The sequence below is a fragment of the Triticum urartu genome, chromosome 6 (genome assembly GCF_003073215.2).
Source record: "Triticum urartu cultivar G1812 chromosome 6, Tu2.1, whole genome shotgun sequence".
NCBI lineage: Eukaryota > Viridiplantae > Streptophyta > Magnoliopsida > Poales > Poaceae > Triticum > Triticum urartu.
In genome coordinates, this window is record NC_053027.1 from 455,392,835 (window position 1) to 455,407,499 (window position 14,665).

Here is a 14,665-nt window from a genome sequence, read left to right on the forward strand (position 1 = left end):
TGGTGTATCCTGCCCCTTGTGTTCAGCGTTGAGCTTGCCGGACTGTTTGAAGACCCAACATTCTCTGTGGGTATGATTTGCAGGTTTATCAAGGGTGCTATGGAACTAACATATTTGGTCTAGAATTTTGTTTAGGCTGGACAATTTGTCTCTGTTGCCTTTGGAGGGCGGCTTCTGCTGCCCTGGCTGAGAGCTTCTAAATCCGGCGTTTACCGCGCGTGCTCTTCGGGCTGTCTTCTTTATTCCGGCGCTTATTCTTGCTGCGTCGTGATTTCCCGTTTCCATCCCTGACTTCGGATGTACTTGGGTTGCTGGTGCTGCATCGGGCTAACCAGCTGTCCTCGCCCGTGCAAAAACGGGTCATGAGGCTTGTTAATGCTGCCATTGTTCTCAGCTTTTCTTGACCGAGGTGTCTGGCAAGCCATTCGTCTCGAACGCTATGCTTGAAGGCTGCTAAGGCTTCGGCGTCCGGATAGTCAACTATTTGGTTCTTTTTAGTGAGGAACCCGTTCCAAAGTTTTCGGGCTGACTCACCGGGCTGTTGAGTTATATGACTTAAATCGTCTGCATCTGGTGGTCAGACATATGTCCCTTGAAAATTTGCCCGAAAGGCGTCTTCGAGCTCTTCCCAGCTTCCGATGGAGTTTTCGGGGAGGCTTTTAAGCCAGTGCCGAGCTGGCCCTTTGAGCTTGAGGGGTAAGTACTTGATGGCGTGGAGATCATCTCCTCGAGCCATATGGATATGGAGGATGTAGTCCTCAATCCAGACCCCAGGGTCTGTTGTTCCGTCGTACGCCTCTATGTTTACGGGTTTGAATCCCTCTGCAAATTCATGATCCAACACCTCGTCGGTGAAACATAGAGGGTGTGCGGAACCCCTGTATTTGGGTGTACCGTGGTGTTTGGATGTTTGTTGTGTTGCATTGTATGTTGGAGCGCGCCTGCGTGGTCCGTAGATGGATCTGGTTGCGCCGTCCTTTTGATGCGATCCCTTACGCGGATCGCGTACTGGTTTATGTGCGGCGTCGTTTGCCGCTTTATGTTGGCTATGAGGTCGTCTATCCGACTGGATGGCCGTTTTATTTTTTAATTGTGGAGGATCTAAAGCCTCCTCATCAAATTCAGGTAGCAACTTTCGCTTCGGATAGCTCTTAGTGTGGCGATTACTGCCGTACTTCGCTGTAGTGTTAAGTACTTCACTCCATTTGATTTTGAGTGTGTCTTGTGCAGCCTTGAGCCTTTGCTTCTGTTTTTTCAGACTCCTCGCCGTGGCAACAAGCCTTTGGTGGGCATTATGTTGCTCCTGGCGCCTGTCCGGTGTGATGTCGTCCGGACTGTTATCTTCGACGGGGCTGGGTTGTTCGGCTTGATTTTCCGTGTTGCCATGGTCGGGCAATGGTTCACCCTGCTCTAACATTGGGTCTATGTGATCATTATTTCTGCCGTGGCGGGATTCGGAGCGGCGTTTATGCCGCCGCTTTGACTGCTTCTCGAGGGAACAACCCTTCGCTGCGTCCTTCCGTTCGTCGTCGTTGTTTTCTTTGGGTGTGTCCACCATGTATATGTCATGTGACGAAGTGGGCGTCCAGTGCCCTATGGGCAGTGGTTCCTCTTCGCCTCCCGCATCGTCGTTCATACCATCGATGCCTTCGGAGTCAAAGTTGAGCATGTCGGTTAAGTCATCGACAGTGGCTACTAAGTGGGTGGTGGGTGGGCGGCGAATTTCTTCGTCATCCGCATCCCAATCCTGCCGGACATAGTTCGGCCAGGATCCTCCTGACAAGGAGAGAGAGCTTAATGAGTTCAGTAAGTCGCCGAAGGGCGAGTGCTGAAAAATATCCGCGGAGGTAAACTCCATGATCGCCGCCCAATCGGATTCGATAGGAACGGGCACAGGCGGTTCGGAGTACGTGGCCAGAGAAGGATCCGGCAGTTTGGCAGCATGGCTCTCGTGAAGGGTAAGGTCGATATTCGGCTCGATCGCCGCTGAGGATACAGCCTCCGTGACGGGGTCTATCCACCCGTCCATGGATGGCACAACTGGTTCCGAATTGAGGCTTGGAGCGGCCGCCGGTGCGATCTCCTGAATACGGTCCGATGGTAGAGCTAATTCGTACTCATCGTGACCGTGTGGCGTACAAGGCAGGGGCTCGAATCCGTCGAAGATCAAGTCTCCGCGTATATCGGCCGTGTAATTTAAGCTTCCAAACCTGACCTGATGGCCAGGGGCGTAACTTTCGATCTGCTCCAAATGGCCAAGCGAGTTGGCCCGCAGTGCGAAGCCGCAGAACACAAAGATCTGTCCGGGGAGAAAAGTCTCACCCTGGACTGCATCGCTATCGATGATAGTTGGAGCCATCAAGCCTAACGGCGACGACACAGAGGAACTCTCAATGAAAGCACCAATGTCAGTGTCAAAATTGGCGGATCTTGGGTAGGGGGTCCCGAACTGTGCATCTAAGGCGGATGGTAATAGGAGGCAGGGAACACGATGTTTTACCCAGGTTCGGGCCCTCTTGATGGAGGTAAAACCCTACGTCCTGCTTGATTTATTCTTGATGATATGAGTATTAAAAGAGTTGATCTTGTTGGGGAACATAGTAATTTCAAAAAATTTCCTACGCACACGCAAGATCATGGTGATGCATAGCAACGAGAGGGGAGAGTGTTGTCTACGTACCCTCGTAGACCGTTCGCGGAAGCATTATATCAACGCGGTTGATGTAGTCGTACATCTTCACGTCCGACCGATCCAAGTACCGAAAGCACGACACCTCCAAGTTCTACACACGTTCGGCTCGGTGACGTCCTCGCCTTCTCGATCCAGCAAGAGGGGCGAAGTAGTAGATGAGTTCCGGCAGCACGACGGCGTGGTGACGGTGTTGGTGAAGAACAATCTCCGCAGGGCTTCGCCTAAGCACTACGAAAACTATGACGGAGGATAAACTAGAGGGGACGGGGTTGCCAGCACACGTCTTGGTGTTTCTTGATGTGTCTTTGGTGCTAGCCCTACCCCTCTATTTATATGTTGAGCCCTGGGGTCGAAACTTGGAGTAAAAGCCTCCTCAAAGTCGGTTTCACCCGAAAGGCAAGAGTCCTTCTCGGACTCCAGGGCTAGACGCCAGGGTTCCCGGCGTCTACCCCCTAGACGCCAGGGTTCCTGGCGTCTAGCCTCTGGTCTCCGCAAAACTTCCTTTTGCACTTTCCAAAAGCCTCGTGGGCTTTCCCATTTGGCCCAGATAAAGTGTTCTCGTGCCCAAACATTTCGGGAAACATCTGGAACCCCTTTCGGTGAATTCCGGAACCCTTCCGGAGATCAAACACTACTATCCCATATATCAAACTTTATCTCTGGACCATTTCGGAGTTCCTCGTCATGTCCGTGATCTCATCCCGGACTCCGAACAACATTCGGTCATCAATATACATAACTCATATAGTATTATATCGTCAACGAACGTTAAGCGTGCGGACCCTACGGGTTCGAGAACTATGTAGACATGACCGAGACACCTCTCTGGTCAATAACCAATAGCGGGACCTGGATGCCCATATTGGCTCCTACATATTCTACGAAGATCTTTATCGGTCAGACCGCATAACAACATACGTTGTTCCCTTTGTCATCGGTATGTTACTTGCCCGAGATTCGATCGTCGGTATCTCAATACCTAGTTCAATCTTGTTACCGGCAAGTCTCTTTACTCGTTCTGTAATACATCATCCCGCAACTAACTCATTAGTTGCAATGCTTGCAAGGCTTATAGTGATGTGCATTACTGAGTGGGCCCAGAGATACCTCTCCGACAATCGGAGTGACAAATCCTAATCTCGAAATACGCCAACCCAACAAGTACCTTTGGAGACACCTGTAGAGCACCTTTATAATCACCCAGTTACGTTGTGACGTTTGGTGGCACACAAAGTGTTCCTCCGGTAAACGGGAGCTGCATAATCTCATAGTCATAGGAACATGTATAAGTCATGAAGAAAGCAATAGCAACAAACTAAACGATCAAGTGCTAAGCTAACGGAATGGGTCAAGTCAATCACATCATTCTCCTAATGATGTGACCCCGTTAATCAAATGACAACTCATGTCTATGGTTAGGAAACATAACCATCTTTGATCAACGAGCTAGTCAAGTAGAGGCATACTAGTGACACTCTGTTTGTCTATGTATTCACACATGTATTATGTTTCCGGTTAATACAATTCTAGCATGAATAATAAACATTTATCATGAAATAAGTAAATAAATAATAACTTTATTATTGCCTCTAGGGCATATTTCCTTCAGATCTACCACGAGATCGGAGAGGCTAAACCCTAGAAGCTAGCCTATGGTATGATTGTATGTTGTCCTACAGACTAAAACCCTCCGGTTTATATAGACACTGGAGGGGGTTAGGGTTACACAAGGTCGGTTACAAAGGAGGAGATATACATATCCGTATTGCCTAGCTTGCCTTCCACGCCAAGTAGAGTCCCATCCGGACACGAGACGAAGTCTTCAATCTTGTATCTTCATAGTCCAACAGTCCGGCCAAAGGATATAGTCCGGCTGTCCGGAGACCCCCTAATCCAGGACTCCCTCAACTGTGTTCCAAAACATGAGCATCTCATACAATAAAATTTAGCATCATGTCTTGACCATATCACATCATAACATGCCCTGCAAAAACAAGTTAGACGTCCTCTATTTTGTTGTTGCAAGTTTTACGTGACTGCTAGGGGCTGAGCAAAAACCGTTCTTACCTATGCATCAAAAACCACAACACGGTATAGTGATTGCTTTTTGATCTTCAGAAAGAACCCTGTTCATTGAATCCGATTCAACTAAAGTTGGAGAAACTGACACCCACCAGCCACCTGTGTGCGAGCACGTCGATAGAACCAGACTCGCGTAAGCGCACGCGTAATGTCGGTCTGGGCCGCTTCATCCAACAATACCGCTGAATCAAGAATCAACTAGTGACGGCAAGCAATATGTATATACCCACACCCACAACTCCTTTGTGTTCTACTCATGCATATAACATCTACGCATAAACTTGGCTCAGATGCCTGTTGGGGAACGCAGTAATTTCAAAAAAAAATCCTACGCACACGCAAGATCATGGTGATGCATAGCAACGAGATGGGAGAGTGTTGTCCACGTACCCTCGTAGACCGTAAGCGGAAGCGTTATGACAACGCGGTTGATGTAGTCGTACGTCTTCACGATCGACCAATCCTAGTACCGAAAATACGGCACCTCCGCGATCTGCACACGTTTGGCTCGGTGACGTCCCACGAACTCACGATCCAGCAGAGTGTCGAGGGAGAGCTTTGTTAGCACGACGGCGTGATGACGGTGATGATGAAGCTACCGGCACAGGGCTTCGCCTAAGCACTGCAACGATATAACTGAGGTGGATTATGGTGGAGGGGGGGGGCACTGCACACGGCTAAGAGATCAATGTCTGTTGTGTGTTCTAGGGTGCCCCCTGCCCCTGTATATAAAGGAGCAAGGGGGAGGCCGGCCGTCCTTGGGGCGCGCCAAGGAGGGGGAGGAGTCCTCCTCCTAGTAGGAGTAGGACCCCCCCTTTCCTAGTCCAACTAGGAGGTGGGGGAGGAAGGAAGGAGAGGGAGGGAAAGAGGGGGCGCCGCCCCCCTCCTTGTCCAATTCGGACTCCCAAGGGGGGACAGCCCTATGGCCCCTCCTCTCTCTCTCACTAGGCCCATGTAGGCCCATTAGTTCTCCCGGGGGTTCCGATAACCCCCCGACACTCCGATAATTATCCGGTGACCCCCAGAACTCATCCGGTGTCCGAATATAGTCATCAATATATCAATCTTTATGTCCCCACCATTTCGAGACTCCTCATCATGTCCGTGATCATATCCGGGACTCTAAACTATCTTCGGTACATCAAAAATCATAAACTCATAATACCGATCGTCACCGAACGTTAAGCGTGCGGACCCTACGGGTTCAGAAATTATGTAGACATGACCGAGACACGTTTCCGGTCAATAACCAATAGCGGAACCTGGATGTTCATATTGGCTCCTACATATTCTACGAAGATCTTTATCGGCCAAACCGCATAACAACATACGTTGTTCCCTTTGTCATCGGTATGTTACTTGCCCGAGATTCGATCGTCGGTATCAATCTCGTTATCGGCAAGTCTCTTTACTCGTTCTGTAATGCATCATCCCGCAACTAAATCATTAGTCACATTGCTTGCAAGGCTTATAGTGATGTGCATTATCGAGAGGGCCCAGAGATACCTCTCCGACAATCGGAGTGACAAATCCTAATCTTGATCTATGCCAACTCAACAAACACCATCGGAGACACCTGTAGAGCAGCTTTATAATCACGCAGTTACTGTGTGACGTTTGATAGCACACAAAGTGTTCCTCCGGTATTCGGGAGTTGCATAATCTCATAGTCATAGGAACATGTATAAGTCATGAAGGAAGCAATAGCAACATAATAAACGATCAAGTGCTAAGCTAACGGAATGGGTCAAGTCAATCACATCATTCTCTAATGATGTGATCCCGTTAATCAAATGACAACTCATGTCTATGGCTAGGAAACTTAACCATCTTTGATTTAACGAGCTAGTCAAGTAGAGGCATACTAGTGACACTCTATTTGTCTATGTATTCACACATATACTAAATTTCCGGTTAATACAATTATAGCATGAATAATAAACATTTATCATGATATAAGGAAATATAAATAACAACTTTATTATTGCCTCTGGGGCATATTTCCTTCACTATCGTCTTAGTTCAAACACATGTGTTGTACCATGTCCTCCTTGTACAAAGCCCAAACACTTCTTGACATAATGCAGTCCAGTAATGCATGCCGCCAACTGTCTTCTGCTCTACAAAGTGCACAAACATGAGTTGATGACATGTTATGATAGTGTAGTACGTCGCTCGTCGGCAAGGAGTGTTGCGCGAGGTGCCAGGTGAACACTTTGAGCTTCGACGGGACTTGCATGGACCATATAGAGGACCACCCCTTCTTCTCGATTGCATCATTGGACACATTCCGTCCTCCCTCTAACCATGCCTCCATGCTCGCCTTATGCGGGATATCATCCTGTACGCTGAAGATACAGAGAAAAGACCACGAGGATCCTCCGCCCAAGCCCATAAACCGTCCACTTGCCTTGTACATAGTGATATACTGAGAATAGACTCACTTGTGCTGTGGTGCCATTGCCCACTCGACGAATAATACCATTTTGCTAACGGGCGCCTGCAACGCACACCCCCTGCCGCGATTTGGGCCGGCCCAGTTGCTTTCCTTCTCTTTTTCAACGTAGCAACCACTAGGGACAAACCACCACATGTGACAACTTATTCATTTTTCTCCTTCTATTATTTCTCGAGATTATGATCGGTTTTCTCATTTTGGGTATGATTTTCTTAGTTTTTTCCTTTTCCTTTTCTTATCTTTTTTCTTTCTTTCTTTTTTGTTTCCTTTTTCTTTTACAAATGTGTGTACTTTTCTCAATTTTTGGATTTTTTTAAAAAATCAATGAACTCTTTTTAAAATTTGTGAACCTTTTTTCGGAATCGATGAACTTCATTTGAAGTTTGACGAACTTTTTTGAGTATGATGAACTTTTTTGCAAAATTGATGTTTTTCAAAATTTGATGAACTTTTTTTACAAAATGATGAACTTTTTTCAAATGGAATGGAATTTTCCCAAAATCTATGTACTTTTTCAAATTCGATGAACTTTTTTCAAGTTTGATGAACGAATTTTGAAATATGATGAACTTCTTTTTGCAAAGTCAATTAGTTGTTTTCAAATATGCAAACTTGTTTCTCAAAATTGATGAACCTTTTTTTTCAAAATCAATTAACTTTTTTTTCAAAATCGCTGAACTCTTTCTCAAATTTGTGAACTATTTTTCAAAAGCGATGAAATTATTTTCAAATCAAATTTTTTTCCCAATTTGTGATCGTTTTTATTCAAAAATGATGAACCATTTTTTATAATCGATGAATTTTTTTTAAAAAATTGCTGAACTTTTTTGAAATTTTGTGAACTATTTTTTGAAATGAATGAACTGTTTTTCAAAATCATTGAACTTATTTTCAAATAAATTAACGTTTTTATTTGAAAAAATGATGAACTACATCTGAAAATAGGTGAGCATTTTTGTGAAAGTTGATGGACTTTTTCCAGAATTTTGAAAATTTTCAAGTTCGTGGTTTTCCCTATTTTTGGTGAATTATTTTTCAGGTTTTTCGTTTTCTTTTTTTGAAGTAATTTACTGTGGGTATATTGTATGTTATATGCAGCACAGAAAGGGTCAAATAGTACTTATTCCTTATAGCAAACAACAACACCAAGTTAGTTTATTTAGTGGTTAATGCAGCAGGACGTCCATATCGTGGTGCTAATTTCGATTCCTTGTTCTCGCAGCTTTGCTGGAACTTTTTTCTTCACGTTTTCATTTCAGCAAGTTGCTGGGCGGGCCCACTAGGCGGCGCGTGCGAGCGATGATGCTGGCGCTTAAATCGCCGAACAGGAGCACCCGGACTTTTGGTCCAGTCCAAACCAGGCATACAACAACACGGCCTTATGACCACAGCACCAGTCGGCCCGACCGGTCCTACATTTTTCGTTTTTCCCAACAACGCAAGCCAATGTACACAAAACCAGGAATTTCTAAAAAAAAGTACACAAAACCAGGAGACCTCCTAAAAAAAAGGAGAGCTCCGATTAAAAAAAAATTCCTCACTCAAAAAAAGGAAGAAAAAAACAATCTAGGACACCTCCTATGCCGCGTGGGAGCTCCTATTTTTTTTTGCGGAGTTCGTGGGAGCTCCTATTAGATGCTCTGTGCGTCCAAATACCAGCCACCCACACAAAGCGCTGCTACCTAGGACAGTCCAGTTGGACACTAGACAGTTAGATGCTCTGTAGCGATTGGGTTTTAGTCGGGTTTTTTCTTCAAAGTATCAAGATTTTCTTATTAAAAAGTGAACTTTTTGAAAAGCGCAAACAATTTTAAAGTTTGTATACATTTTTAAAAATTTTGGACCATTTTTTTGAAATCCTTGTCATTTTTTGAAATTGGAATATTTTTGAAAATGCAAACGTATTTTCAAAATTCTAAATGTTTTTGAAAACATGAATACATTTCCAAATTTCTACACATTTTTATTTTTTGAACATAATATCAAATTTCTGAACAATTGGGACCAGAGGCCCGGTTTGTTCAAATTCCTTTTGAAACATGTCCGAACGTTTGATGTTTAGGATTGGATGGCTGGCTTTCATATCACTGTCCGCGGACTCTTCCGGACATGTCTGTTTTTGGGTTACGGTTGGAGATGCCCGTATGCAACAAAGCTTCTAAAACTAAAAGTAACTCCAAAATGGCTTCGGAGGCCATCTCTTTCCCACGAGGAAGCCTCTCTGCCTACACTGTCTTAGTTGCCTATGAATATGTTTAGCCCTCTCTGAAGGCTTCTGTTTGCAAAAACAAGAAAAAAGAAAGAAAGAGGAAATTATCATTTTTGTGGGAGAAAACTAGCCAGCATTTTTTGTCCCTAAAAAAATACTAGCCAACATTTCCTGCACGACTGGATCTTTGCATCCGTGGCCAGTGGCGGGGCACCCAGACAAATGCCAAATTGTATATCCAGTCCGTGCGTTCTTTCCGCCCGGAATCAACGGAAACGCAGCAGAGCCAGGCCGCCGCAACCTTCGCTTCGCTTTCCGCAAACGTGACCGCGAAGCCGCCGTGAAGTCGCCGCCGCCTCCAGCTCACTCCGGAGTCCCGAGGCCGCAACAAGTCTCACCCTCGCGGCCTCCGCCCATTTCAGCTCCATCGGCCGCGCCGCAACGCTCCCTGTCCGAGCCAAGCCGCGCCGCGACGCCTCCGCCCCTAGCCTAGCCAGCCTTGACCCCGTCGGAGCCTCAGGTAGATGCGAGAGAGGTCGCCTCCCGCGGCCGTGTGATGGGCAACACGTGCGGCGTCACCTTTAGATCCAAGTACTTCTCCAGCTTCCGCGGCGCGCCGGAGCGCCACGACTCGGGCTACGCGCCCGTCGCCGCCGCCGCCGCCGCCGCCGCCGATGCCGATGCCGACTCGCCGCCGGGCAAGCGGCCCTCGCGCCCGGCGGCCGTGGCCGACGCGGCCGCCCCGCCCCCCGCTGCCGGCATGCGCCGGGGCTCGCTCGCCCCCGCGGAGCTGACGGCCAACGTGCTCGGCCACCCCACCCCGAGCCTCCACGACCACTACCTGCTCGGCCGCAAGCTCGGGCAGGGCCAGTTCGGCACCACCTACCTCTGCACCGACCGCGCCACCGGGGCGGACTACGCCTGCAAGTCCATCGGCAAGCGCAAGCTCATCACCAAGGAGGATGTCGAGGATGTGCGCCGCGAGATCCAGATCATGCACCACCTCGCCGGCCACCGGAACGTCGTCGCCATCAAGGGCGCCTACGAGGACCAGGTCTACGTCCACATCGTCATGGAGCTCTGTGGCGGCGGCGAGCTCTTCGACCGCATCATACAGCGGGGGCATTACAGCGAGCGCAAGGCGGCCGAGCTCACGCGCATCGTTGTAGGAGTTGTCGAGGCGTGCCACTCGCTCGGGGTCATCCACAGGGATCTCAAACCTGAAAACTTCTTGCTGGCCAACAAGGATGACGACATGTCGCTTAAGGCCATCGACTTCGGCCTCTCCGTCTTCTTCAAGCCTGGTGAGTCACTTCAGGCAAGGCAACAAAATTTAACTTCCTTCCGCTGCTGCGGAACCCAAATGTTTCGTTGGTGGAATTGAGATCACAACCACCCACAAGATATACTACTATGGAGGCAAAAATTACAATTCAGTGTTACTGTGTTAAAAAAAATCAGGGTTATCTTTTAACTTCATCATTAACAGCTTCTAAGGTGGTTTTCAGATGCAACAAATAGGAGCCACTTTAAACTCCACCCCTGTTCCTACCCTACTATCTCTTGTCCTATATGTTCACTTTGTTAGGAGTAATGTGCATCTTATGGACCACTTATTATATTCATTTTATTCAGAATTATCTTATGAACAATTCCTTATGCTGTTTTATTTTTTTCAGGTCAAGTTTTCACTGATGTTGTCGGAAGCCCTTACTATGTAGCTCCAGAAGTGTTGCGCAAACGTTATGGGCCAGAAGCTGATGTATGGACAGCTGGTGTAATTCTTTACATACTACTAAGTGGTGTACCACCATTTTGGGCAGGTAGAGCATTATGTTTGATTGTTAACTCTGATTAATACTAGAACTCCTTTCTAGCCTTTTACTACTGCTCTAGGCTGATTTTCTGAATGTACTTATTGCAGAGACTCAGCAAGGAATATTTGATGCAGTATTGAAAGGCGTTATTGATTTTGATAGTGATCCCTGGCCTGTTATTTCTGATAGTGCAAAGGATCTCATAATGAGAATGTTGAATCCTCGCCCCGCAGAGCGTCTAACAGCACATGAAGTTCTATGTTAGTTACTTCCACCAGGACTCCAGATCTTGTTTCTTAATTCAGGTCCTTGGGTGAATATGTTGTTCTGATACCTGTTCTGAGCAGTGTGGCCATCTCGTAATGCCTCAAGACATATATCTGCACAAGCACAACATTGTTTTGGTTGATGAGAAATAAGATCTTTTTCAGAGTCTCACTGACTCATGGAAACCTCAATTTCTAAACTCTTGCAGTTGGGAATTTCGAACTTTAATCTGTATGGGATTGTTCTCAGATATGTACCTGTTATTATCTAGTCCCTCCGTATCAAAATATAAGACGCCTTTTGACACTATGATAGTGTCAAAAATCCGTATCAAAATATAAGACGCCTTTTGACACTATGATAGTGTCAAAAAGACGTCTTATATTTTGATACAGAAGGAGTATTAGTTCATCTCATGCTTGTTTAAAAGGGGAAAACAAACCATTTAGTATGTAAAAAACAGAGCAATATATATGTACAATACATGTACAATTGTGTAATAAACATGTAAAATAATCTTTTTCTTACTTGTTCAGGTCACCCTTGGATTTGTGATCATGGAGTTGCTCCTGATCGTCCACTTGATCCAGCTGTCCTTTCTCGCATTAAGCAGTTCTCAGCAATGAATAAGTTAAAGAAGATGGCTTTGCGAGTACGTACCTTTAGCTGATCCTATAGTAATTAACCATGTGCAGCAGTGAAGTTATGTCCATTTGCTTTATAGTCGTTATAATGTTCATTGCTTTTTCTCATTTTGTGTTAACTTTATCATCACAAATATCCTTTATTAGTGTTTCTACTGATGTATGTTTTAAAGAAATCAATTGGATTCTCTTGTCTTCTGTTGACTTATTGTGACACTATATTCAACAAATAATGTACTGACGTTACCCCCGAATTACCAGTCTGCTATTTACTCAAGATAACTACTTTGTCTAGTGTACAATTAGTAATCTAGTCGTGCGATTCTTTTTGCATTTCATTTTGTTTTATCTTATGTGGCACAATTGCTTGGTTTTGTATTAACAAAGGATTTCCATTTATTCAGGTAATTGCTGAGAGCCTTTCAGAGGAGGAGATTGCAGGATTAAAAGAAATGTTTGAGGCAATGGACACAGACAATAGCGGTGCAATTACATATGATGAGCTGAAAGAAGGCATGCGAAAGTATGGTTCAACACTAAAAGATACTGAGATTCGTGATCTTATGGAAGCGGTAAGTTGGCTGAACATCAGTAACAATGCTCGCTTGGACTTGCTAGCTTAAGTACCTTTCCTTTTGTTTTTAGTTCTTCTATGAGGCATCTTAGCTTCTGACTATGAAAGGGCCATAAGCTTTGGCCACTTGGTATTTGTGGGCCTGTCAGCTGAGTAGGAAACATGCAATGCCATTAAATTATTCTGCTTCCCCAGTTTTATGATGGTTTGCAGCTTGTGTGAGACTATTCTCAGCTTGAATGAATTGGATATAAATATCTTTATATTGAAACTAGTTCGTTTAACTGATCTATTCCAGGACTTCGAAATTTAACACACTTTTCTTACTTTATGTTTACCCCGTCTGTCTTTGTGATCTACAGCTGAAACGTATTTTACTTAGAATACTCAATCATTTTATTTCCATGGAAAATGTGCTTATGTGCCTATGGTGCAACTTCAGTTCAGTTTTGTCTTAGCCGGTGCTCGACTCCAAAGCTTTTTCAAAAACTCATTTAGCTCTTCAGATTTTATGCATTAGTCCCTACAAGTTTAAGGTACTTAAACTACAGGTCCTAGCTCCTGGCACCACAACTTTCTTGTCTGTTTCGTTACTGCCCCTCTTTCATACCGAGCATATGTTTTATGATGCAGGATTTTAGAATCATCACTCCTAAAAGGAGTAACTTATGGTCTTACATGTTATTTGGTTTCATTTGAATAACTTCAGGCGGATGTGGACAACAGTGGAACCATTGATTATATAGAATTCATTGCTGCTACATTGCATCTCAATAAACTAGAGCGAGAGGAACATCTTGTGGCAGCCTTTTCTTATTTTGACAAGGATGGTAGTGGTTACATTACAGTGGACGAGCTCCAGCAAGCTTGCAAAGAGCATAACATGCCAGATGCTTTTCTTGATGACGTCATAATCGAAGCTGACCAGGATAATGTAAGTAAAATGAAGCTTATAGTGCCGTACACTTATAATACTTTTAATGTTAAATTAGATTGCATATGTTTCTATTAGTTTGTTATAACTCACACATGTAGTAGGGTAGGTATATGCTGAATTATAAGCAGCTGGAGTATCTATGGCCTTTAAATTGTGCTACATGCTATAGCTATCCTAGTCCTAGTTCCTAAAACAAGACTGTAACGCCTGGGTGCATAAACCTTCAAAAGCTCTCTATTGAAAATGTCTACAGATGTAACTTGGGGCATAGATGCTCGCCAAATGATACCATATGGTGCAATGATAGACAAGTACATCTCACTAATTTGTCACTGTAGAACCTTTGAACTTTGATGTGTTGCTGCTTGTTTGCAATAGAGCTTTGATCTAATTGCGCTTGTCTGTCTCTTGTTCTCTAGGACGGTCGCATTGATTACGGAGAGTTTGTTGCCATGATGACAAAGGGCAATATGGGAGTTGGGAGGAGAACAATGAGAAACAGCCTGAATATAAGCATGACTGAATGAGACTCTGCTATACGGGACACTGCCTGCAATTTTTTGTACGCTGCCAGTTGTACGTGTGGGCATTCTAATTGGTGGTCCTCTAAATCTAACTCCTGCTATTTCGTCCATGAAATGTATGGGGGAAATCTCCTATATCTTTTGTGAACTGGGAATGAAATGTTCATATATTCCTTTTTTGTTTCTATTGATTTCTGCAATGTTTTTTTTTATTTCTGCAATGTTTCATTCAGAGTTTAGTTTGGTTCATCATGTTCAAGTATTGTATCCCTATACGTCCGGGCGGACGGCCGGGTCACTGGCAGGTCACAAAATCCCGACCTAGACGGTCTTCTCATACTGGCTCTATATGTTGGGCTGACTGGCACCCCTCACATCCTACCCAAATTTAGGGAGGATATGGGGAGGCCCGGACGCGCTCGGGCGCGTTTGACACGTCGGATTTGGTCCATGCTGGCCCA

The 14,665-nt window shown here is 45.2% G+C and overlaps 1 protein-coding gene across 1 annotated transcript; it reads left to right on the top strand.

Annotated features, from left to right (window-relative positions):
- The first annotated feature begins 9,690 nt into the window (after positions 1-9,690).
- LOC125514155 (calcium-dependent protein kinase 5) lies at positions 9,691-14,389 on the top strand. Its single transcript, XM_048679430.1, has 7 exons — positions 9,691-10,745; positions 11,121-11,264; positions 11,366-11,518; positions 12,062-12,177; positions 12,574-12,741; positions 13,453-13,677; positions 14,100-14,389. Exons 1-7 carry the CDS (start codon positions 9,998-10,000, stop codon positions 14,205-14,207), a joined length of 1,662 nt encoding a protein of 553 aa, XP_048535387.1. The 5' UTR covers positions 9,691-9,997; the 3' UTR covers positions 14,208-14,389.
- The last annotated feature ends 276 nt before the right edge of the window (positions 14,390-14,665 follow it).